Genomic DNA, 23,210 nt, shown 5'->3' on the forward strand with positions numbered 1-23,210 from the left:
GTTACTCCCTGTTTTACTTTTTCTTTTTTTACATTACGTCATATCTCTCTCTGGGATGAGTGCCGGTTTGCCTCCTGAGATGAGTAGGCACCCTGAGAGCAGGCGGCGCAGGTTCAAATCATGCCTATGGCCATTGCCGCATGTCTTCCCCGCTCTCTCTCCCTCTGCTTTCTTGACTCTCTTCAGTGTACTCTTTCAAATAAAGCCGTCTTCAGCAGACAGTTCAGCTTCTTCACCTCTTTTCAACAGATAGTTCCTTCTTCAGCTTTTTTCAGCAACACTTCCACTACATTTCTGCTACATGGCATTCACACACCATTTTCGCAGGAAATAAAACTTTTTCTAGTACACATCTATAGTTTGTTTTCATTGCATGTGTGGATTGGATGGTTGTTAATGAGATCTGGTGGGAATTCTATATCAGTAGTACCTTTAGAAATGTGATTACTTAGAAAATTAAAACTTATACACTCCCAGTCAAAAGTTTGGACACACCTTCTCACCTTCTGTACTCTAATTCTCACAAGACAAAATAGAATAGAATAGAATAGAATAGAATAGAATAGCCATTTATTGTCATTGTACATGTACAATGAAATTGTGGGTGCTCCATACCAGCTGTCCCAGAATAAAGTCTAAATAGTAGACAACAGGAATAAATAGCAAACAGGAGAAATATATACAATCAAGAGGAATATATGCAAAATACCATTAAAACACAAAGGCACACATTAGATTAGTTACAAAGTTACAAGTTAAAAAGTGCTTGGAAGTAGTGCAAAGAAAAAATACAGTCTGAATAGTCAGTTTGGTTTGCTATGTAATTTTCATATGTAATTTGCACCACAAATTACACATTAGTTCTGGTTTTGAAGAAAATAAACAAACTCGCTGTGTGAGTCAAATCTGCTCTTCAACACAACTGAAGAACAAAATGTTACGTCCCTCAACTTAACATTTCCCTGAACTGCAGAACTTGTGGTGTTTTAGGCAGTTTTTGCAGTACATATTAAACCATAGAGAGTCAAAAAAAAAAGGAAGTGAACAAACATTGTAACAGGAGATGAAAAAAGATCATATGTTTTAGAAAAAGATCAAGATGAAATTGGTGTCACAGGAAGTCTTTTCTGTGTTAACCAATCGGACGCATTTTATGGTCTAACCCAGTGTGCTCATTTCCCTTTCTTAACTTACTGAAAAACCCTAAGGTGCATTCTCAAGATGGTCGTCTTATGGATTACATTGCTTTTTCTTCATCGAGGAAGTAAGGGGGATTTGTTTCTGTTTGTTTTTGTTTTATCTGACCATCTGACCAAACTGAACGTGTCATTTATGTTGAATAGATTCATATAAATTGTGTAGACATAGAGATAATAACATAAAAAAATAAATGTTTTTACTTCATGAAAAAAACTCTTTCTTTTACCGCAGATTCTCTGGTTCAAGTGAAAACAGTTCATGTTGGTGAAACAGCAACATTAACATGTGTTTTACCAAATGAAGAGCTCGGCAGCAGAAAGGTTCAGTGGTACAAGCAGAGAGTCGGAGATACTCTTAAATTATTAGTGTCACTTCCTGGAAAACCTTCAGAGTCTCTTCAGTCAAGATTTTCTGCACATAACAGTAAAGATTTCAGCAACCTGACCATTTGGAATGTCGTCCAAGAGGATGAGGGGATGTATCACTGTGGAATAGACACCTGGATTAAACTTGAATGGAGTGGGACATATTTGTTAGTAAAAGGTAATGAACTGACTAACTTTTACAAACTTTTTAAATGCCTCTGAGAATGTGGTGAATAATTTACTTGTATTACATTTTGTATTACACAGGAAACACTGAAAGGACATCAAACTATATTGTTGTACAGCAGCCGACAGCATTAAATCAACTCCGTCCAGGAGACACAGCAACTCTTCAGTGTTCAGTTCTGACAAATTCTGAGAAAAACACGTGTTCAGGACATCATAATGTTTTCTGGTTCAGAGATGGATCTAATAAATCTCTTCCAAACATAATCTACACTCATGGAAACAGAACCGATCAATGTGAGACAAGATCTGACCCTCAGGATGGATGTGTTTATCGCTTCTCTAAGACCGTCAGCTCCTCTGATGCTGGGACTTACTACTGTGCTGTGGCCACATGTGGGGAGATATTACTGGGAATTGGAACTAAACTGGATGTTCAAGGTATCTGTGCCACTGATTTTTAAATCAAGATATATAATATACATAAATCAGATAATATTTATATTTGAGTACCAGTAATTAATCCAAATGTTTATTTCATAACTGTAATCTTACTATTAGGCAACTCTAATTTTGTTTTCTCACTTTTACTATTGTTGCAGAAAGCAGTGCGTCATCACAGACAGCCAGTACAGTTGTTTTTGTGCTTTGTGCTGTCATGGGTATAAATCTCATTGTTACTGCTGTCCTCATTTACTTAACCAAAAAAGCCAACAGCAGTGATCACAAAGGTAATTGAAGTTACTCACAGTTCACTATAAACAAAATAAAAGATTCTTAAATTGATATTAACTTGTTGTCTTTCTGTACTACGATCAAGCTCCTGACCTGCAGAAAAACCTTAGTGATCAGAAAAGACAACAGGTGAAGTATTAAATACTAGGATTGTTCTCACAAATTTGAAAATTAAAAATAAATATTAAAGGTTAATAAGCATTTTTACATTTTTGAATATGTTCCATTTACATTTCCCAGATTAAGGACACACAGATGTTTTCTGCTGTTGTCTTTGCCATGATGGAAGCTGATATTCGCAACAAAAAGGATGCAAAGGCAGCAGAGAAGCAGCAGATCTACACAGCCGTCAAAGCTTTTGGGCTGGATTAGATCTACTTACTGTTGCTTGGTATGAAACAATCTACAGGAGAGGATGTTTTCATCTTATAGATAATATGCTTTCATATGTTGAAATTTTGCATACACATCTAAGCTGCAAGATTCCTATAGTGTAGTCTTATCAAGAATGTCAGTTGCTTTTCTTTGTCTTATTTACAATCTTATTTGCTGTCTTTCATGAAGCCCAAATAAATAAATAAATCTTCTAAACACATCAAAGCAATTATGTTAAAAATTGACATAATTTCCATGGGTGTGATTAAATGGGCGCCAACATCCTTCCCCTGCCTCACATTTCCCATTACTAAGTGTTTTATTTTCTTTTTAATTAACATTTTTGTAAATTACTGAAAGGTTGTTGTAAAGTATTAATGTAAATATCATTACATTTTTAGGGTGATATTCATAACCGAGGAAATTTTTTAGCCAGTAGCCTAAAGTATTCTCATTCTGATTCTCCCCTCAAATTTGACTGAAAGGTCATTTAATCTCAGATCAGCTCTTTTATTTTTAACCTTTTCTGCTTGACTATCTCTGATTTGCATAACAATGTTTCATCTTTTGGCACAAAACAATTGATGTGAAATTTCTGAAATCAAACACCTGTGTTGTAAACAAAAATCTGTTAAAACTTCAATGGATACAGAATTTAAATATTACGTAGAAAAGGTATTTTGAGACTGAAACACATTTAATCTTCCACTGTTGAAAAAACAACAACATTAAAATATCTGCATAGAGACTGTAATAATATAAAACTATTAATGAAATGGTTTTGTCGTGGTGTCTGTGTTAAAGACAATCTTTATGTACTGTAATCAGTGTTTATGTGGAAATAAAAATTGCTGGAAGAAAATCTGATTGTGTTACACTGCATATCCTTGATAGATGAGAGACCAGCATTTGCCTTTTTCTTTGCATGCTAAACTTTTTAACCAAACTTGACTCTTCCCTTTTTAACTTCATCCAACACTGCTCTGAGTTCTAACAGTTGTTTTTTTGTCTTTTAATTAAAAGGTTACAAAGCCCTGCTTGGCTTAACATATTGGTCCTCCATCCCATCAGTGTTCTCAAAGATTTTATTGTTAAAAATTGTTGCTCATTATTGGTGCTGACAAAGCTGTCTTTTGGCCGGTTGTGCTTATGGGATGTTCAGTTAGTTACCTGTTGTTGTTAAAATTGGGGCGGCAGGGCGGAGGGTTAGCAGGGCAAGGATTCGTAGCACTGCATAGTTCTTCTAATCTATTATAAATAATAATAATAACAATAAAGACAGACACTGATGCTTCTCGCACCTCTGTCTATGCCTGTGTTAATTGTATGTTGTAATAATTATATATACAGCATTCAAGAAGTTTTCACAGGGTATCACTTGTTACACATTTGTTACATTGTCATGTTCACATAGTCTGTCTAATATATTATAAACAATAATGATAGACACTGGTGCAAAAGCACAATAACAAAAAATACAAATCTAAAGGTAACAGTAATGTCTGATAATAGACTTTTATACTTCAGGTAGAGTTTTCAGGCATATACATATTTTTATGGCACAAGATATAACATACAACAACAACAAAAAGATACAGTGACAATATGACACGATGGTTATATGAAAAATATATATATTATAGTCAACTTGTCAATTTGTATGTTGCAGAGAGTCATATATCCTTCTGTCGGTCTCGCAGCTACAGCTTGTGAGCTCTGCAAAAAATGAGTCATCCAGAGCATGTATTGTGCTCAGACGTGGATTTTCCATCAATGAAAAAGTCAATATTAGTATGAAGGGGAATAATTTCACAATGACTATTATAAATTCAGTAAAAAAGTCCTTGATTGGTCTTTACAAGGTATTCTTTGATATTCAGGTGCCCAAACTCCTGGATGCTCTAAAGCTAAGAAAACAAAAGAGCAAGAAAAATCTTCAGTGTCTGCACAAAATAAGATAAATAACAACAATAATAATAATAAATTTAAAGTGGTTTTTATCCCTCTTTTGTCCTCAGGTGTTTTTTGTTTACCTGTTTACAAGATTTAAAAGCATGAAATTAGTCTGACACTAATTTCAGAATTGACAGTTTTGTTTTTTGTTTTCATCTGACATGATATTGTTAAGTACATGCATTAGAAGAAGCCTTAGCTTACTAAGCAATTTCCTGAGAGGTGAAAAATGATGAAAGGAAACAGTAAAAGATCCTGCCACACAAGTGGTGTCCTCATTTACGCTCAATAACTGTAACATTAAAACCACTGACACTGAAACCAGGTCCTGGCATTTGTGTAAATATTACACTGATACGTATCAGCAAACTAAACACTTTTGAAGCACAAGCAAACCTCTCATGGCAAAGTCAGTCACCAATTTCAGCAGCCTCACCTAGAAGAACAAATGCCACAAAAACTGCAGACAGCTCAGATAGAGTACGACATTTTGCCCAGCCTTCAGACTCAAGCGTTCACAGGATGCACTGGAACAAGCCACAAATAAACCATTGAATAACCCAAAGGACCAAGGAGGAGATGGCTGAAAGACAGGGACATCTGGTTGCCTCCATTCAATTTGATTCGATTCAATTCCATTCAGATTTGTTAACATAGTGTCAAATCACAACAACAGTTGCCTAAATGCACTTTATATTTTAATGTAAAGACCCTATGATAATACAAAGAGAACAGAGAGCATCATATGTCATATGTCTGATCCAGCCCTAACTATATCCTTTATTTAAAAAAAAAAAAAAAAAAGAAAGTTTGAAGCCTAATCTTGAAAGTAGAGATAGTGTCTGTCACCTGAATCCAAACTGGAAGCTGGTTCCACAGAAGAGGGGCCTGAAAACTGAAGGCTCTGCCTCCCATTCTACTTTTAAATACTCTAGGACATAGGTGTCAAACTCTGGCCCGTGGGCCAAATTTGGCCCGCAGCCTAATTACATTTGGCCCGCGAAGCCATACCAAATTACTATTAGAGCTGGCCTACTGGTATTATACAGCTAATATATATATATATATATTGTTTAGTATTAAGCTTTGCTTGTTCCATATTCAGTTTTTTAAGCAAAACTTGTTTGAGTCCATAAGAAAAGATTAATTCTCATATCTGGAGGAAGATTTTTTTTTTCAATAAATATTAATGTTAGCCCACGACTTTGTTCCAGATTTGAATTTTGGCCCACTGTGTATTTGAGTTTGACACCCCTGCTCTAGGAACAACAAGTAGGCCTGCAGTCTGATAGGGGTGATATGGTACTATAAGGTCACTGAAGGGGCCTGATTATTCATGACCTTGTATGTGAGGAGCAGGATTTTAAATTTGATTCTGGATTTAACAAGCAGCCAAGAAAGAGAAGTCAATATAGGAGAAATGTGCTCTCGCTTTCAAGTCCCTGTCAGTAATCTTTCTGCATCATTTTGAATCAACTGAAGATAATAATGAATTACAGTAGTCCAACCTAGAAGTAATCAATGCATGAACTATTTCTTCAGCGTCACTGTAAGCAGTGTAGTGGCAGAAAACGAAAGGATGAATGGATGCACTGATGCAACCAGATAATTTGAACGATAAAATAACAGCCTTATTTACAAGTTAAACCAGTAAGTACTTTTTAGAAAGAGGCAGTAACACGTTTTTTTTGCAGAAACAGAGAAATCTTGACATGACTGCTGCATGTACAGGAACTGTTTACATATGAAAACAAAAATGTTGCACTTGTTAGGAGCACATCAAAAAGCTAACAATGGCCAGTGCACACACAACTGTGCAAAGATAGTTTAACCGAATCGACTTGTCCTTTTACATTTCAAAGTGCAGTGGTATTTGTACGTTAGTGCCTGTGAAAGAACAAGCAAAGCCACATGTGGCAGCTGAACTGTGAGATACAGGCTGCGGCTAGCTACTTCTCTGCAAACCTGTTTACTCCGAACACACAAGTATTTTGTTATCTACAGGATGTGTAGCCAGTTCACAGTGTTAGGACTTTCATTTCGACTTGCTGATTGGCTGCACGCACCACCCACAGCTAGGTCGCGGTTACAAAAAGATCAAATACAATAGTTTAACTCAAAAGACGTGGACAGTCCTCTCTCACGTATGCCTTAACAAATGTTTCACAGCACACATGCAACATGCCACACATAACACACAAGGACACTTTGTATGCAGCTGACTGCACCAGCAGCTTTCAGAATATGATATTAAATGGCACCCAAGCCTTCCTCTCTGATAGATTCTCAAACCCATTAATCAGGGCAGGCACAATTCAGTTATGAGTACAAAACAGGAAGTGATGCTTTATATGGATTTAGAGTTTTTGGAAATCCTGATAAGGTTTGCAAACAATAACCCCCGTGCACAGAAACTAAAAGTCAAAAGAGAAAAAAAATCCTGTGTGGATTCAAACCAGGTAACGACATCACTGCTGAATTTTCCAAACAAAAAGCAAGGAATCAGCCATAAATTACTTTTGTATTAGTTACTTGTTTATGATTTTACCTCATTAACATTAGTCCTGCTTCTACCAAAAAAACTGGTTCTACGATTAAAATGGATAGATAAAAGAAATGATGAATACTCTTATTTGGTGCTGTCTTGTGAGCTAAAGTGAGCTAAAGTAATTGGACAATATACATCCAATCAAATGTGTCGATCTATCAGTTAAACCAATGAATGAATAATAAATGAAGACATTTTCAGTTTACAGATTATCTGTACTGTTTATTCATTCTAAGGTCTGTCAGCAAAATTGTGCCAGTTTAGGGTTTTATTCTAGATGTTTATGTACTTTGTTGCAGCGGTTATCATAATTTATCTTATCTTATATTGGATGGTAATGAAAAAGAAACTTTATCCTTGGAGCTTTTGCCAGTTGTCCACTGGGCTGATTTTGAATGACGATAAATTTTCATATTTTGGCGCCACCGCTGTTTCTCCCACCTATTTCATGTGTTTCTATAAGTACTATGTAAATGCATTTTTACACTGCAGGATATTGGCCAAGACATGGACACGTTATGTCGTAGATTTCCCACTGAAGCAGGAGCTGAACGTAGGAGACACACCTTAGTATTAATCCTGGAAATGCTGCAAAGATGTCTGGCATTTCTTCTTAACAAAACTGAGGTAACCAAACTGGATGGATAGAATTTTATTACTTAAGTAATAAACTTAAGATAATTAAGTGTCTGCTGCTGTTTTCTATGAAATGCTCTACAACTTGCATATTAGTTCTGTCTTTGAAGAAGCTAAACTATTTAGTATTTGTTCATCCTGCTCTTCAGCTCTTCCGAAGAACAACATGACATGGCCTTGCACCAATGAAACATGCACTTTCTCTAAAGTGCAGAGTATAATGTATTTGAGATATTTCTTGCAGCAAGTAGTACAACCAGGAGTAGAACTGCATTTTACTGTTTCTGTGATTAACGTCTGAGAGCATGAATTCCTATCAGATAGTCAAATGTGAAAATTGACTAATCTGAAATATTCAGAAAACAAGAAAAAGAGGTTTTTCTAAAACAAATTCTAAATATGTTTTAGAACGTTCATGTGGGGAGGTAAGCACACATCCAGTGTGACAGGAAGTGTACTTTTAAGCCTGTTCTATGTTAACCAATCAAATACATTTTATAGTCTAACCCAACATGTACAGTTCTCCTCTTAGACCTGCTGAAACACCACAACAAAGGAGCAGTGTCAAGATGATCATATTATGGGCGGCATTGCTTTTTCTCCATCAAGGCTGTAAGTGCGTTTTTATTCTGATTATATGTCTGAAATATAATTATTTATGTTGAATAGATACATTGGAATATTTTGGAATATTTTCCCCTCATGATTCTTTTTTCTATGTTTTGTTTTCACTCAGATTCTCTGGTTCCAGTGAAAACTGCTCATCTTGGTGAAGCAGCAACTTTAACATGTGCTAGAACTACTAAAGAGCTCAGCAGTCGAATCCAGTGGTACAAGCAGAGTGTCGGAGATACTCTTAACTTAGTTGTTACATTTTATGGAACTACACAACCTGTTTATACTCCAGAGTTTCCTGAATCAAGATTTGAGGCAAAAATTGATAAACATTTTGTCAACCTGACTATTGTGAAGACAGTCCAAGAAGATGAGGGCTACTATCAGTGTGAGCAAGGCAGTCGTGTTAGTAGTGAATGGAGCGGGATGTATTTGTTAGTAAAAGGTATGCAGCTGCTCTACTTTTACAAACATTTTGAACTTCTCTGAGCACCTTTTGAAGAATGTCTTTGTGTTTTGTATCACACAGGAAACACTCAGAGGTCATCAAACTACATCGTTGTCCAAAAGCAGATGGAATCAAATCCAGTCTATTCAGGAGACACAGCGACTCTCGAGTGTTCAGTCTTCTCTGATTCTGTGAACAAGACGTGTCCAGGAGATCATAACGTTTTCTGGTTCAGAGCGGGATCTCATCCAAACATCATCTACACTGACAGGAAAAGACATGAATATGAGAACAGATCTAACCCTCAGAAAAGATGTGTTTATGGCTTTTCTAAGAACGTCAGCTCCTCTGATGCTGGGACTCACTACTGCGCTGTGGCTGCATGTGGGGAGATAATATCTGGAAATGGAACTAAACTTAATATTCAAGGTACCTGCCCCATTTATTTTTAAATTAATCCATATAATATGTAAATTATATAATACTTAAGTGCCAGTATGTACAGTGACAATTAATTAATACAATTTTTATAACTTTGAGGTAACATCAAACATCTTTTTATTTTAGCAACCTCTAACCTTTTGTTGTTGTAACTTTTAATATTGTTTCAGGAGACACTCCATCGTCACAGCCAGGAAGTACAGTGATTTTTCTGCTGTGTGTGGGTATAATTCTGATTGTTACAGCTGTCATCATTTACACATTCAAAAGAAACAACAATGATCATCACAAAGGTAATCAAAGTTACTCACAGTTCGCTGCAGATCAAAAGTTAAAAAATCTTACATTTGTATTTATTGTCATCTGTCTGTAATCAAGCACTTGTCCAGCAGAAAAACTTGTGTGGTCAGAAAACACAACAGGTAAAGTACTTAATGACAGCAATATTCTCAGAAATATGAATCTTTTATGGTTAAGTTTTGATCTTTCCAATATATTTTTTCTTTCCCCATTTCCCAGAATAAGGACACATGGATGTTTTCTGCTGTTGTCTTTACCATGATGGAAGCTGACAGATGTGAAATGAAAGAGTCAAAGATGGTGGAGAAGCATGAAATCTACAGAGCTGTGAAGGCCTTCGGCCTTGAATAGGTGATCAAAAGCATGACTGCTTATAGTTAATAAGTTTTTAGCTTTGTTGTAGTTGTGTATGTAAATTTGCATATCCATGTAGATCAGAGCTGAACTGCAACATTGCTGTATTTCTGACTGAATATTGCATTTTTTTAATCTTATTTCTTATTTTTATGTCTTGGCTTTAATGAAGCCCAAGAAAAACAAAAATATCATCTAAGTTCAAAACACGTCAAAGTAATTATGTTGAAAATGGCCATTACTGAAATCACACAATGGATGTGACCTGATAGATGCCCACAGCGGCCTAAAGAAGCAATGCAGAACAATTTTAAAAGAAGATATTTATTCTTTAGATGCTTAATACATGCATATATTTATAATAATAATATAAAAAGTATTAATAATGATATAATTATAATAATATAAATACTATGTAAGAAATTGCAAAGTTTTATGACTATAATAATGATGTCTGTGAAAAAGAAATTCCATGTGTCCTGTAATCAGTCTTTATTCAATTTAATTATATTTTATTTATTTTGGGACAAATCACAACAGTCACTTCAAGGCACATTTGTCATTAATGCTGAAATTATTCAAATTTATGAACACAAATCTGACTGTCTGGCACTGTTTATCCTTGTTGCATAATACAAGAGTGATTTTATTTTCCTTGCATGATAAAACCTGTTAACCAAACTCGACCCCTTTGTTCTTCAGACATTGTCATCTATCAACAGATCTTCTGGTGCTTTAATTTTAATCTTAAATAAACGTTGCTTGACTCGACATATTGCTTCTCCATCCTATCTGTGTGCATATCTATGTATGTTGTTGCTCATTAGTGGTGACAGAGCTCTCAGCTGATTGTTTAGTTCGTTACCTGCAGCTGAAGCTGCTCATCGGGTCCACCAGTCTGTCAAATAAATTCATATTCGGCTAAAACTTCGATCCAGAATGGAATGAGAAACATTCAGTACAATTAAAAACTGAGCAGCTTCTTTTCATCTCACTTTCAGACTAAACTTGAATTTAAAATTGTCATGGTTTTCAATTTTGTGTGTATGAGATTCACCTGTTTTTCAGTTGGCGCAACACGGTTGAATACACGAGAGAAGCATGTGCTTGAGACAGATTAAAGGCAGCCATGAGTTGGTTGGAGCACACTGTGTGTTCATGGATATTTCATCTGGGCCAACAGTAATCACTGATTACATCCAGAAATGGAACTTTTTAATCAACCAGCTTCATCCTATAATACCGAGGATTACTCTTGAATGGCCCTCGTCATGAAGCCTTAAGCTCATATCAGGAGCACCCAGAGGAGGTTAGAGTGGACAGATGGCCCACAGCACAGAGAAATCTGAAATTCATATCCATTAAACCTCATCATTGAACAAGCTAACCTGCCTTAAAATGTCATTTATAAATGTAAAAATAAACATTTATCCTTAATGAGCTAATATATAATAAGGTTGCGGTACCATTATAAAGTCTAAATACGTAATTTAAAAAGTATTTTATGCACATTTATGTATATGGTGATTAAGATATGAGCTTATTTCATTTTGTAATTAATTGGTAATTCAGGCAGTTACAAATATTTAAGATGCAAACATAACCCACCTGAGGTTTGCAGAATCAAAACCAGAGTTTTTAAGGTTGGTAAATCAGTACAGTAAAACATACAGTAATATAGTGAATATTATTAGTACTGTATACTAAAGCGTCTTCATTTAAAATAAAATATAAATAAGGTTATCACAAAATCACAGTGAATGTTTCACAGAGCTTCACAAACAAGTGTAAACACCATCATCATAATAAATGGAAAATGTCTCTGTTGTTTCTTTAGTTCATTCCTCAGGTTCAACTTTCCAGGATGGAAAAAATCATTCAAGACTGAAATGTTTTACATCTAGTAGAATTTAACTTTCCACCACTTCCAGAACAATCAGAAAATCTGCCTCAACCACACATTTTCTTCATTAAACAACCGATGAGCACACTGTGAATAAAGATTAATGGGTTCTGTTATAACATGTGTTGAACTTAAAGTCAGACTTTTCAGCGGCTCTTCTTTAACTTGGCTAAATCAACATACTAAATGCATTACATGGTCAGCAGTAATATTAATACAGTAACCTTTAAGCGCCAGACATATTATCTACTGAAGGAATATGTTTTAAATGTGTGACTTCTTAAGCTGTACCTCACTAACACTACTGACTGAAGCCCAGCTGTAAAATCGCAGTAGCACAAACTGTATAAGCCACGTTGTGATAGGAATTTACTTGATGACTGGTAACATCTATCAACCACACACTGTCTCTGATATAGGTGTAAGAAAAATCACTGTCTGAACTGTGCAAGACAACACGAGCAGCTATGAAAAGCCTCTATGTGACAGACTGCAGCACAGGAAATGAGAAGAAAACACACACACGGAAAAATACAGAGAAAAAAAACATAGCAAAGCTGACAAAGGCATCAAAATGACACCTGTGAGGTGACCAACATGTGTAAGCTGAAGAACGACTTTAGGTTTTCAACACCTGTGATGCTTTTGTTCAGTACTGTGTGACTTTGAAGAAGAAAAAGGAAGAAAGAAAGAAAAACAAACAATCTCAACTTTAGTTTTTTCACCAAACAAGACCTGCCTGACAAACTGTACATAATAATCAAGTACGTGTCATTCATTTAAACATTCATGACTTAATTTTAACTTAAGCTTCTTAACTTATAGTGTCTTGGACACACAGTTATTACAGACACAAGACAAACTGGTTTGGTTTATTAGGATCAATCCAGTGTGTGTTGTGTGTGAGATGGAGTGCTTGGTTAGAAATGTGAATGAAGAAAAATAAATAAATGAATGAATAAAACTGAGTGGATAATAATACAAACAACAGGAATCGATCTATCTACAGTGCTATCTATGTTAAATATATAATACTTAAACAGTTATAGAGCACTATCCTAGAAAGGCACTCCTAAAGTGCTTATGCATCTAGCCCAGAAAACATGTCACTGTGGGAGGACGCCTGGGCAAATTAGCAGGGTAGGTCAAGCAACTCAGTAAATAAATTAAGTAATTAATTCTGGGATATCAGAATTATTTTCTCTTACGTCTTTTTTTAGGTTTAGAAGTATAAGAATTGTGGACCACTCATAAAGTCCACAGGGAACACTAGCAAATTAAATATTCTATCTACATTGGTGTGTAATTTACAGGACAAATGGGTGGATGGAGGGATGGATACACTGACACAACTAGATAATGTTGATATAAATATAATAATAATAATAATAATAATAATAATAATAATAATAATAATAATTTTATTTGAAAGCACCTTTCAAGACACCCAAAGGTACAGAAGAGGATTAGGGCCACTGGGGAAAAAAGTGGACACGTCTTTTTTTTTTTCTTCTTTTCCTGAATTCTGAGAAAAAAGTCAGAATTATGAGATTAAAGTCAGAATTCTGAGACTAAAGTCAGAATTCTGAGAAAAAAGTCGGAATTCTGAGATTAAAGTCAGAATTCTGAGATTAAAGTCAGAATTCTGAGACTAAAGTCAGAATTCTGAGAAAAAAGTCGGAATTCTGAGATTAAAGTCAGAATTCTGAGATTAAAGTCAGAATTCTGAGACTAAAGTCAGAATTCTGAGAAAAAAGTTGGAATTCTGAGATTCAAGTCAGAATTCTGAGATTAAAGTCAGAATTCTGAGAAAAAAGTCAGAATTCTGAGAAAAAAGTCGGAATTCTGAGATCAAAGTCAGAATTCTGAGATTAAAGTCAAAATTCTGAGATTAAAGTCAGAATTCTGAAAAAAAAGTCAGAATTCTGAGATTAAAGTCAGAATTCTGAGAAAAAAGTCAGAATTCTGAGAAAAAAGTCAGAATTCTGAGAAAAAAGTTGGAATTCTGAGAAAAAAGTCGGAATTCTGAGAAAAAATTCAGAATTCTGAGATTCAAAATTTTTCTTTTTTTTTTTTTTGTTTTTTTTAGAATTCTGAAAAAAATTCAGAATTCTGAGATTCAAAATTTTTCTTTTTTTTTTTTGTTTTTTTTAGAATTCTGAAAAAAATTCAGAATTCTAACCCCCTAACCCTAACCCTATTTTTCTCAGATTTTTTTTTCCAGTGGCCCTAATCCTCTTCCGTACAAAGGATTGCTTAATCAAGACTCTACAAGAATTCTAACAATTCATAAATTTTGACATCTGCATATATTTGAGAACTGTTTCTGTGGGGAAAATAAAATATTGCACTTGTTAGGTGCACAAGAGGACATGAACTGTGCAATCATAGTTTACCCAAATTAACTTGTACTGTGAAAGAAGAAGCAAAGCCACATGTGGCCGCTGAACTATGAGATACAGACTGTGGCTGGCTACTTGTCTGCTTGCAACGGCCCGCCAAACCTGTTTACTCAGTATGAATTTTGCTATCAACAGGATCTATAGCTTTTTCACAAGAAGCCTTCCCCTGTCAGGACTATGTTTTATTTTGACTTGTTGAATAAGTGTAGGCACTAACCGCAGCCAGGCTGACAATAAGAAAAGATTGTGCAGTAATTTGGGTTAAAAGCCTTACAAATGTGTATCACATGCCACACACAGCACACACGGACACTTTGTATGCAACTTGTATCTACACCAGTAGCTTTGACAAAATGATATGGCATACGGATAAGAATAAGATGTATTAAAGGAATGTTCAGACAGGATGAACTATCCTGTCTGATGGCTCTTCTACTGATGTTTTCTTCTCTGATAACATATTATAACCATTAATTAGGACAGGCACAATTCAGTTATGAATATGTAAGCATTACTTTGTATCAATTTAGATTTTTTTAAAATCCTGATATCAAAAGATAGTATTTTTTTCTCAAAGTGTACTAATGTTTTCAGCAATTGTGTTAAGCTTACCATATTATGTGACAGCATGCATAAATGTCAGAAAAAGAGGTGTGTGAGGGGCAGATTAGCTGTTTCAGTCCCTTACACCATTCAAGATGAGACCAGTAACTAAGCAACACCTTTCCTTAACTGAACAAATAATAAAGGAAACCACAATGCAGCAGTGGAAAATCTCATAGAACAACCTTCGTATCAAAGAGCATGCATTTGCATGATACACTGAAAACGTATTTAAAGTGTTTATTTTCATCTGACTTTCCTTGCAAGAAAAGGTTTGCAAAGCCCCAATGAACGGAACTAAAAATTGGCAGAGCATTCACACCAGAAAACCACATCACAGCTGAATTTTCCATGCATTGTTTGTTTCTCACTGCTTGTGAAACATCAGGTATAAATTCCTTGTCCTTGTCAGTGGATGTGGCGCAGTATTTGTCAGAAATGTTAATCCACCAATCCCCTGCAAAGTGTAATTGAACACTAATTTGTTTAGCAATTGTTTACATTGTAAATAGTCAAAATTATAAAGTTATTAGATAAACTATGTTAGGCTTTGTTTGTTTGTTGTCTGTCTTCTAGAGTCAAAACCGAACCACATAGTAAGCCCACACTTAATCCTGCTATTACCATAAAAACTGGTTCTACAATTAAAATGGTTAAAAATTAAAGTAATTAAAGTTAAAGTAGTAAAATTAAAGTAAAGATGAATGTGGTTTTTTAGTGCTGTTTCATAACTGAGTTATGTCATTTAGTTTCAGCTGCAGTGAGAAGAGGAGCAGGAGCATTGGAGGCCATACAGTTTGAATGTGGTAGCAAAGGCTCTGTTGCCACCTGCTGGTAAAGTAATGTAATTCCCTACTGAATATTTCAGAAAAAAATGCTACTGTATTTTGCATAAATTGAAGTTCTTTTTTATCTAATCTTTCTACGTTGTACAAATATCCTATAAAAGGTCCAATATTCATGAGTCAATCTGTCAGTTAAACAAATGAATGAAAGGAAGACGTTTGGGGGTAAAAGATTCTCTTTACTGTTGATTCATTCACAGGTATGAATGTGACACAAAAATGTGCCAATTTAGGTTTTTATCTTGATATGTTGTTGTTGTTGTTTTTAACTTGTTTTTAACAGTGCATCTTCTGGGCTGGTTTTGAATGGGATTAAATTTTAGACTTTTGGTACCACATCTGCATCTGTCACCCATTTCATGTGTTTCTTTATGTAGTATGAAGATGCATTTTTATACTGCAGGATATCGCCCATGACATGGAGAGAAACTTCACTTGACTTATTTTAAGCTTCTTAAAATAGTTCTTAGCTCATTTTAAGTTCAGAAGTAACTATTTGATTTGATATCACCTGGCACTTTCCCATTAAATTGATAAAATCTTCCACTACCGGTGCAGGTCCCAGTCACTCCTGTCCATGTGTACAGGGACAATTTTGATCCCTCATTCTGAATCATTCATTTACTCACATGTGTGGACAAAATATAACTTCAAACTTAAAGTCTTTTTTTTTAATTGGGGCACTGTGTAAAAAGTAAATAACATGTAAATAACACTTCATGCAATGCTTTCCAAACCTCATACACTCAGGGCCATGAGTACACCACTGAGTAGCATCACCTGTTCTTTTAAGTTTGTAAACACAACACCTTAAAAATGTTGGCCTTTGTTTGTGTGATATAGGATTTTAGCTGTTCAACAGTCCGTTGTCATCTCTTTCAGAGCCAAAGGTGTCATAGTTCCGGCTCAGTTTACCCAGTGTTTTGAGTTTTCTTGTGTCTTTTGTCATTTTGTATTACTTTTTATGTTTAGGTCCGCTGTGTTAGTCTGGGGTTTATTCTATAAGACCTGGGTTGGTCTGTTTAGATTTGTTTGTTAGATTTCCCCTTGTGTCCTTACCCTCGGTCTCCTGCTGTGTGTCTGTTTACAGTTGTATGAGTTCTTGTGTCTTGTTTCACCTCCCCATGTTTTATTCCATCATGTTGATGTATGTTTCCCCGGCCCGTCATGTCTGCTCTCTCCCTCACTCCCTCTCATCTGCCTCTCCTCCACTCGTGCATCATGTTCGTCTGTTTCCTGTTTAATCCTTTTTCCTGTGAAGGTCTCGTGTTTCCATGTTTGTTCTGTTCAGTTTTGCTTCCCCTGTCTCATTATGATTATTCATGTCAGCTGTGCTCCTCGTATGTTCTCATTTTTTTGTTATCTTTCTGTGTATTTATGTCAGCATCTCCCTGAGTGCCTGATAGTTGCGTGTGATTCTCCATCTATTTCCTAGTGTGATCAGTTCTTTAGATTTCCCAGTTTAGTGTTGAACTGTTTATTCGTTCAGCAAATAAAGCTGTGGGCTTTTTTCTTTTGTTTTGTTTCACCTCAGTAAGTCTGTGTTTTTGTCACGGTTTGCGAGGCAAGCCGTGTGGAAACACGGGATGATAAGCAGGGAAACGCAGACGGACCAGCGACGAGCACAGGAGGAAACTGCACACAGAAGGGAGAGATGGCTGAACCTAATTAAGCATGACGAGCCGGGGAGGAAACAAAACAAAATACAAGACATGGACCTTCAAAGTAAAACAGTAAACACAGAACACGGGAAGGCAGATAACAAAACCTAAAACTGGAACTCAGGAAATGCTAAAGAGCTAAGGAGCTACTGATAAAGAAACCAAAACACTACCATGATCAACCGTGGTGGAATCAAAAACTAAAAGTACAAAATATCCTGCCTGCACACAGCTGTTTTATGACAAAAGGTCGTTTTACTACCACCCGAATCTTTTGTCAGTCACCTGTCAAAATGCTGTGTTATCAAAAATGTAAGTGCAAATGCCTGTCAGCTTATCAAGCTCTAACCTTTGGTAATGAGACATGAAAATCCCAGTGGATTGGGGCCAAACTGACTTTCAAAGACAATAAGCAGCTGTCACCAAAAGATGTCAGTAATTTACAGGAAGCTTGCAAACAGGCTCTATGCAATTCTTTAAAGAACAGAAAGGCTTTCTGGCAGAGATTCTGAGATTGTGTTCACTTTGATATGTGTATATTTTTAGATTGCACTTTGCTTTAACTGACCAAACACTCATAAAGAAATGGTACCCCCGGGTTTGAGGTCCTGCTTTTCAGCTGAAAAGGGGTCAAATGCTGACTCCAGGTTGGAGAACCGTTTGTTCACAAGTGTGTGGAAGACTGGAGGAGACTAACAGATGGAGTAGAGTCGATACTTTACTGGACTGCTATGTTAGCTGTCCTGCAAAGCTGTTAATTTAGTAACTGACAGATTGAGGTGACTGTGTAGATAGATTATCATGAGAAATCATTGTCTGCTGCTCATAATTTACAGTTACTGTTTGCAGTGAGTCCAGGTTGTTTGGAAGAAAATTTAAATTATTTCTCAGTAACTTGGTGTTTGCACAGAACCTGGCCTTAAAAGTACAGTAAGCAAATTTGTTTTGGGTTATTTAAAGAATAAAAGAATATCATAGTTATGAATATACATTGATCAGTGTGTAATTATGTCTTCCAACAAATTGTATTCTTATAAACTAAGAATGAATACATTAAAAATCCAGAGGACTGGGTGTTGATTTCTGGAAACCGCCATGTTGCCCCCCATCATGAATACAATGGCCGAGATGGCCTTTGCCACTCCTCCTCATCACATTTAACTATGTGGCTGGAAACAACCATCATATGTAGTACACATATAAGTTACTTTTCATTTTAAAAACATAAATACTGCTTTTAAATTCAACGAGTGCCTTGAGGCAGCTGTTGTTGTTATTTGGCGCTGTATAAATCAAATTGATTTGAATTAAATTATGTATGACTATCTAACATTTGTACATGTATATTATCATGGCTGAGATGGTTTAACTGGAAAGTTGATGAGTGTTACAGCCCCTGGCCTCGGGGGAAGTGAGCTGCCCTGCAAGGAAATCCAAGCGTGCCAGGACCCACAGACGATTGGCTGGCTGGGGACCCGTGGATGGCACCTCCGGGGAAAGGTGGCTCAAGAGTTGACAGTTCATCTTGTAATCGGAAGGTTGCCGGTTCGAGCCCCGGTTTGGACAGTCTGGGTCATTGTGTCCTTGAGCAAGACACTTCACCTACCGCCTCCTGGTGTTGGCCAGAGGGGCCGATGGCGCGATATGGCAGCCTCGCTTCTGTCAGTCTGCCCCAGCAGCTGTGGCTACAACTGTAGCTGCCTCCACCAGTGTTGAGAGTGAATAGTGGAATTGTAAAGTGCTTTAAGGGTCTTGAAAAGCACTGTATAAATGCACTCCATTATTATTATAAAGGGACCAATCAGCCACCGATTGTACTCACCTGTGCTCTACAGATGTGCAGTTCACCTCACATGCTTCTGTCTGTGAGACTTTCTTGTGAAACTCTGAGGTGTGGAATTTGTTTGAATAGCGTCTAGTTCTACTGCCCTTGAGGCTAGTTTTATTTTCTACTCGTACGTGAACCTGTTATTTTTGTGTTGGGTATTTGCCGGTTTTTTAGTCCTAAGTTCTTTTTCTGTGAATAAAACTGTGCCTTAACCTCTTAAGCCCCCTGATACGGGGGCAAAAGGCAGGAGATCAGGTAGGCTTGGGGCTTAAGAGGTTAACTGGTCTCCTTCCCTTGTCCCATAGCAGAGCCGGGTCTTAACAATCAGTAGCTCCTGAAATACTCAAATCAAAGTATCTAATCATTATAATTGATTGGACCATAATTGATTTCCTGACTAGATACTTTGGTTAAGGAGCTACACATACACGCACGCACGCATATAAAACACTAACAATAACTTGAATTAAACAGGTGCAACTGATAATATGAGCAGTGACTGTAGTGTATTGTATGGAAGTGTATACTATACTTTTCAAGTTTGAACAACATAATTATCACGTTTGTACAATATAATATTTATATTGTACAAACAGGAAAAGCATCTTGTTAGAACAATAAACTTTTCACGTTATAACGTGATACACTTGTATTTTTCTTTTGCCTGGGTGGCAGCTCTACACTTCTGTAGTATTGTGCTATTACTTTAGCTTAAAAATGTTTTCCATTAGTAAATAAAGATGATCCTGTGCAGTTACACATTACACAAAATGTTGTATAATGTGCAAAATGTACACGTTGAATTGCCATGGAAACCTAAATGTGTTCAGTTCATGATGCAGAAATACCAAATGTGCTTTAAAGTTCTTTTTATACTGCTGATATTAAAAAAGTGAAAGAAGAGAGAAAGAAGGAAAACTGATTAGACTGTTAAAAGTATCAAATCATTCATGTTTAGGTCGAGTGGGCTAAACATGAATGATTAAATGAGACAATCGAAAGTGTTACAAAGTGTTAAAAAGTGTTACAAAGTGTTACAAAGTGGGTAATTGAGTTCTGTTGGTTTTGCTCCACAAATTACACATTAGTTTTGTTTTTTTCAAGAAGCTAAACCATGCGTCGCTGTTCAGTCTGCTTTTCAGCTCTTCTGAAGAACAAAATGTCACCAATGAAACATACAGCTTGCACATTTCTTTTGAAGTGCTGAGTTTGATGTATTTTAGGTAGTAGGTCATAGAAGTCATGCATTTTATGCTTTCTGTTCTGAACATTTGAGAACGTGAATTATAATCAGACAGAAATAGTCAAAAATTAACAGTAAATAATAAGAAAAATTGCAACGGGAGATTAAACAGACATAATATGTGTTAGAAAATGCTGAAGAGAGACCGATGTGACAGGAAGTGTATTTTAAGTCTTTTCTGTGTTAACCAATCGGATGCATTTTATGGTCTGACCCAGTATGCTCATTTCCCCTTCGTAACTTACTGAAAAACCCCAAAGTGCATTCTCAAGATGGTCGTCTTATGGATTACATTGCTTTTTCTTCATCAAGGAAGTAAGGGGGATTTGTTTCTGTTTGTTTTATCTGACCATCTGACCAAACTGAACGTGTCATTTATGTTGAATAGATTCATATATAGATAGACATAGAGATAATAACAGAGATAATAAGAGAGATAATAACATAAAAACTGAACGTTTTCTTTTACCGCAGATTCTCTGGTTCCAGTGAAAACAGTTCATGTTGGTGAAACAGCAACATTAACATGTGTTTTACCAAATGAAGAGCTCGGCAGCAGAAAGGTTCAGTGGTACAAGCAGAGAGTCGGAGATACTCTTAAATTATTAGTGTCACTTCCTGGAAAACCTTCAGAGTCTCTTCAGTCAAGATTTTCTGCACATAACAGTAAAGATTTCAGCAACCTGACCATTTGGAATGTCGTCCAAGAGGATGAGGGGATGTATCACTGTGGAATAGACACCTGGATTAAACTTGAATGGAGTGGGACATATTTGTTAGTAAAAGGTAATGAACTGACTAAGTTTTACAAAATTTTAAATGCCTCTGAGAATGTGGTGAATAATTTACTTGTATTACATTTTGTATTACACAGGAAACACTGAAAGGACATCAAACTATATTGTTGTACAGCAGCCGACAGCATTAAATCCACTCCGTCCAGGAGACACAGCAACTCTTCAGTGTTCAGTTCTGACAAATTCTGAGAAAAACACGTGTTCAGGACATCATAATGTTTTCTGGTTCAGAGATGGATCTAATAAATCTCTTCCAAACATCATCTACACTCATGGAAACAGAACCGATCAATGTGATGAAAGATCCGACCCTCAGGATGGATGTGTTTATCGCTTCTCTAAGAACGTCAGCTCCTCTGATGCTGGGACTTACTACTGTGCTGTGGCCACATGTGGCGAGATATTATTGGGAAACGGAACTAAACTGGATGTTCAAGGTATCTGTGCCTGATTTTGTCTAAAGTACATGCTCATATCAAGATCAGTGATAAAACCTTTTTTGTTTGTTTTGTAGAGAAAACAACACGACTGGTATTTATTGGAATTGTAATATTAATAACCTGTTTGGCCGTTTCTGTCATTGGAAATCTTTTCTTCATCTGCAACCGAAGAGTATGCAAAAAATGTAAAAGTAAGTGTTGTCAGTAAAATCATAAAAACAAGGTTGCTGTAAAACTGTAAGGAGGCAACCATTGTACTATCTGTTAATGTTTAAGCGACATAATGGTTGTTATTTCTTTGTGTACCTCATTAAACAATTTAACTTCTCATTAACTTAACTCATCACTTCACTTGAATGGTACATTTATGTAAGATTTTTGTAAAAAAAAAAAAAAACATCAGAGGAGAAACGTCACATTAAGTGCATTTCACTATCATATATTTATTGTTATTATTTTGTTTATCTTAGAAATAAAAAGTGATACAACAGAAGTACAAACTGACAACTCGTACCAACCAGTAAGTAATCAAACAGATTTTGTGTAGGTTAAATATGTATGCACAGTTCCACATCTACATGTTTGTGTACTGTGTCTTCTTTCTGTTACTACACAGACTGAAGCTGATGATGATATAAACTACGCTGCGCTCAGTTTCTCTGAAAGAAAAACACGAGGAAGAAGGACAAGAGGGCAAACCGAGGACGCTGTTTTCTCATAAATGTTGAGTTAAATGAATATGACATTGTTGAGCATCTCCTTAATATTAAAATAAACCTTAAATTAAGTTTTGAGCCTTTTATTTGGCACTCTTTGGCACTCTTTGTTTTCTTATTTCTTCTCGAATTTTTCCATCTTTGTTAAAAACTAACCCCCACAGCCCCCCACTCCAAGAAAAACAAATCTAGTGTTTATTTGTACAACAGTGCAGCAAAGGAAAGCATGTTATTTAATTTTCTTTGAAATTGTCTTAATGTAAGTGCACTTTCAATTTTTAATTATAATTGAACCTTTTTTCATACAGGTAGTCCTATTGAGACTCGTGTCTCATTTACAGCAGGGCCTTGTTTCAGACAAAGAGTGATATCTAATCCTACATTTTTACCAAGTAATGTCACTCCGCAGATCAGTTGCAAATGTAAACATGAAGAGAGACCCAAGAACTTCTTTTTTTCTGGCTCTGTGTGCTGTGTTGTATTATTTTAAGACTGGAACACAGTCCTTCTTGTAATGTTGAAACAGAAATATTACCATACCTCCACAGAGACTATAATAAAACTTTTATCCAAAACTTTGTCCTCCAAATTATCACAACAATCCAGGCAGTTTGAA

The 23,210-nt window shown here is 36.0% G+C and overlaps 3 protein-coding genes across 3 annotated transcripts; all 3 read left to right on the top strand.

Annotated features, from left to right (window-relative positions):
* Positions 1–288: 288 nt before the first annotated feature.
* On the top strand, positions 289–3,962 carry LOC146524054 (signal-regulatory protein beta-2-like). The gene is made up of 6 exons (XM_085184413.1): positions 289–1,264; positions 1,432–1,743; positions 1,833–2,192; positions 2,354–2,482; positions 2,560–2,616; positions 2,716–3,962. The coding sequence occupies exons 1-6, from the start codon at positions 1,222–1,224 to the stop codon at positions 2,856–2,858; spliced, it is 1,044 nt and encodes a 347-aa protein (XP_085040539.1). The 5' UTR covers positions 289–1,221; the 3' UTR covers positions 2,859–3,962.
* A 4,738-nt stretch (positions 3,963–8,700) lies between these two features.
* On the top strand, positions 8,701–10,303 carry LOC146524055 (signal-regulatory protein beta-2-like). Its single transcript, XM_085135240.1, has 5 exons — positions 8,701–9,058; positions 9,143–9,490; positions 9,673–9,795; positions 9,881–9,924; positions 10,022–10,303. Exons 1-5 carry the CDS (start codon positions 8,701–8,703, stop codon positions 10,151–10,153), a joined length of 1,005 nt encoding a protein of 334 aa, XP_084991366.1. The 3' UTR covers positions 10,154–10,303.
* A 10,021-nt stretch (positions 10,304–20,324) lies between these two features.
* Positions 20,325–23,210, top strand: LOC146524056 (signal-regulatory protein beta-2-like). Its single transcript, XM_085173634.1, has 6 exons — positions 20,325–20,956; positions 21,116–21,427; positions 21,516–21,875; positions 21,953–22,069; positions 22,349–22,398; positions 22,495–23,210. Exons 1-6 carry the CDS (start codon positions 20,914–20,916, stop codon positions 22,597–22,599), a joined length of 987 nt encoding a protein of 328 aa, XP_085029760.1. The 5' UTR covers positions 20,325–20,913; the 3' UTR covers positions 22,600–23,210.

The sequence above is a fragment of the Neolamprologus multifasciatus genome, chromosome 2 (genome assembly GCF_963576455.1).
Source record: "Neolamprologus multifasciatus chromosome 2, fNeoMul1.2, whole genome shotgun sequence".
In the NCBI taxonomy this organism is placed as follows: Eukaryota; Metazoa; Chordata; class Actinopteri; order Cichliformes; family Cichlidae; genus Neolamprologus; species Neolamprologus multifasciatus.

Bases quoted from the DNA above. Each gene is read 5' to 3' on its own strand.
- LOC146524054 (XM_085184413.1), top strand. From the start codon at position 1,222: ATGGTCGTCTTATGGATTACATTGCTTTTTCTTCATCGAGGAA. The intron at 1,265-1,431 runs GTAAGGGGGATT...CTTTTACCGCAG, and splicing joins GCTTTTTCTTCATCGAGGAA to ATTCTCTGGTTCAAGTGAAA. The intron at 1,744-1,832 runs GTAATGAACTGA...TGTATTACACAG, and splicing joins GACATATTTGTTAGTAAAAG to GAAACACTGAAAGGACATCA.
- LOC146524055 (XM_085135240.1), top strand. From the start codon at position 8,701: ATGATTCTTTTTTCTATGTTTTGTTTTCACTCAGATTCTCTGGTTCCA. The intron at 9,059-9,142 runs GTATGCAGCTGC...TGTATCACACAG, and splicing joins GATGTATTTGTTAGTAAAAG to GAAACACTCAGAGGTCATCA. The intron at 9,796-9,880 runs GTAATCAAAGTT...TCTGTAATCAAG, and splicing joins CAACAATGATCATCACAAAG to CACTTGTCCAGCAGAAAAAC.
- LOC146524056 (XM_085173634.1), top strand. From the start codon at position 20,914: ATGGTCGTCTTATGGATTACATTGCTTTTTCTTCATCAAGGAA. The intron at 21,428-21,515 runs GTAATGAACTGA...TGTATTACACAG, and splicing joins GACATATTTGTTAGTAAAAG to GAAACACTGAAAGGACATCA. The intron at 22,070-22,348 runs GTAAGTGTTGTC...TGTTTATCTTAG, and splicing joins AGTATGCAAAAAATGTAAAA to AAATAAAAAGTGATACAACA.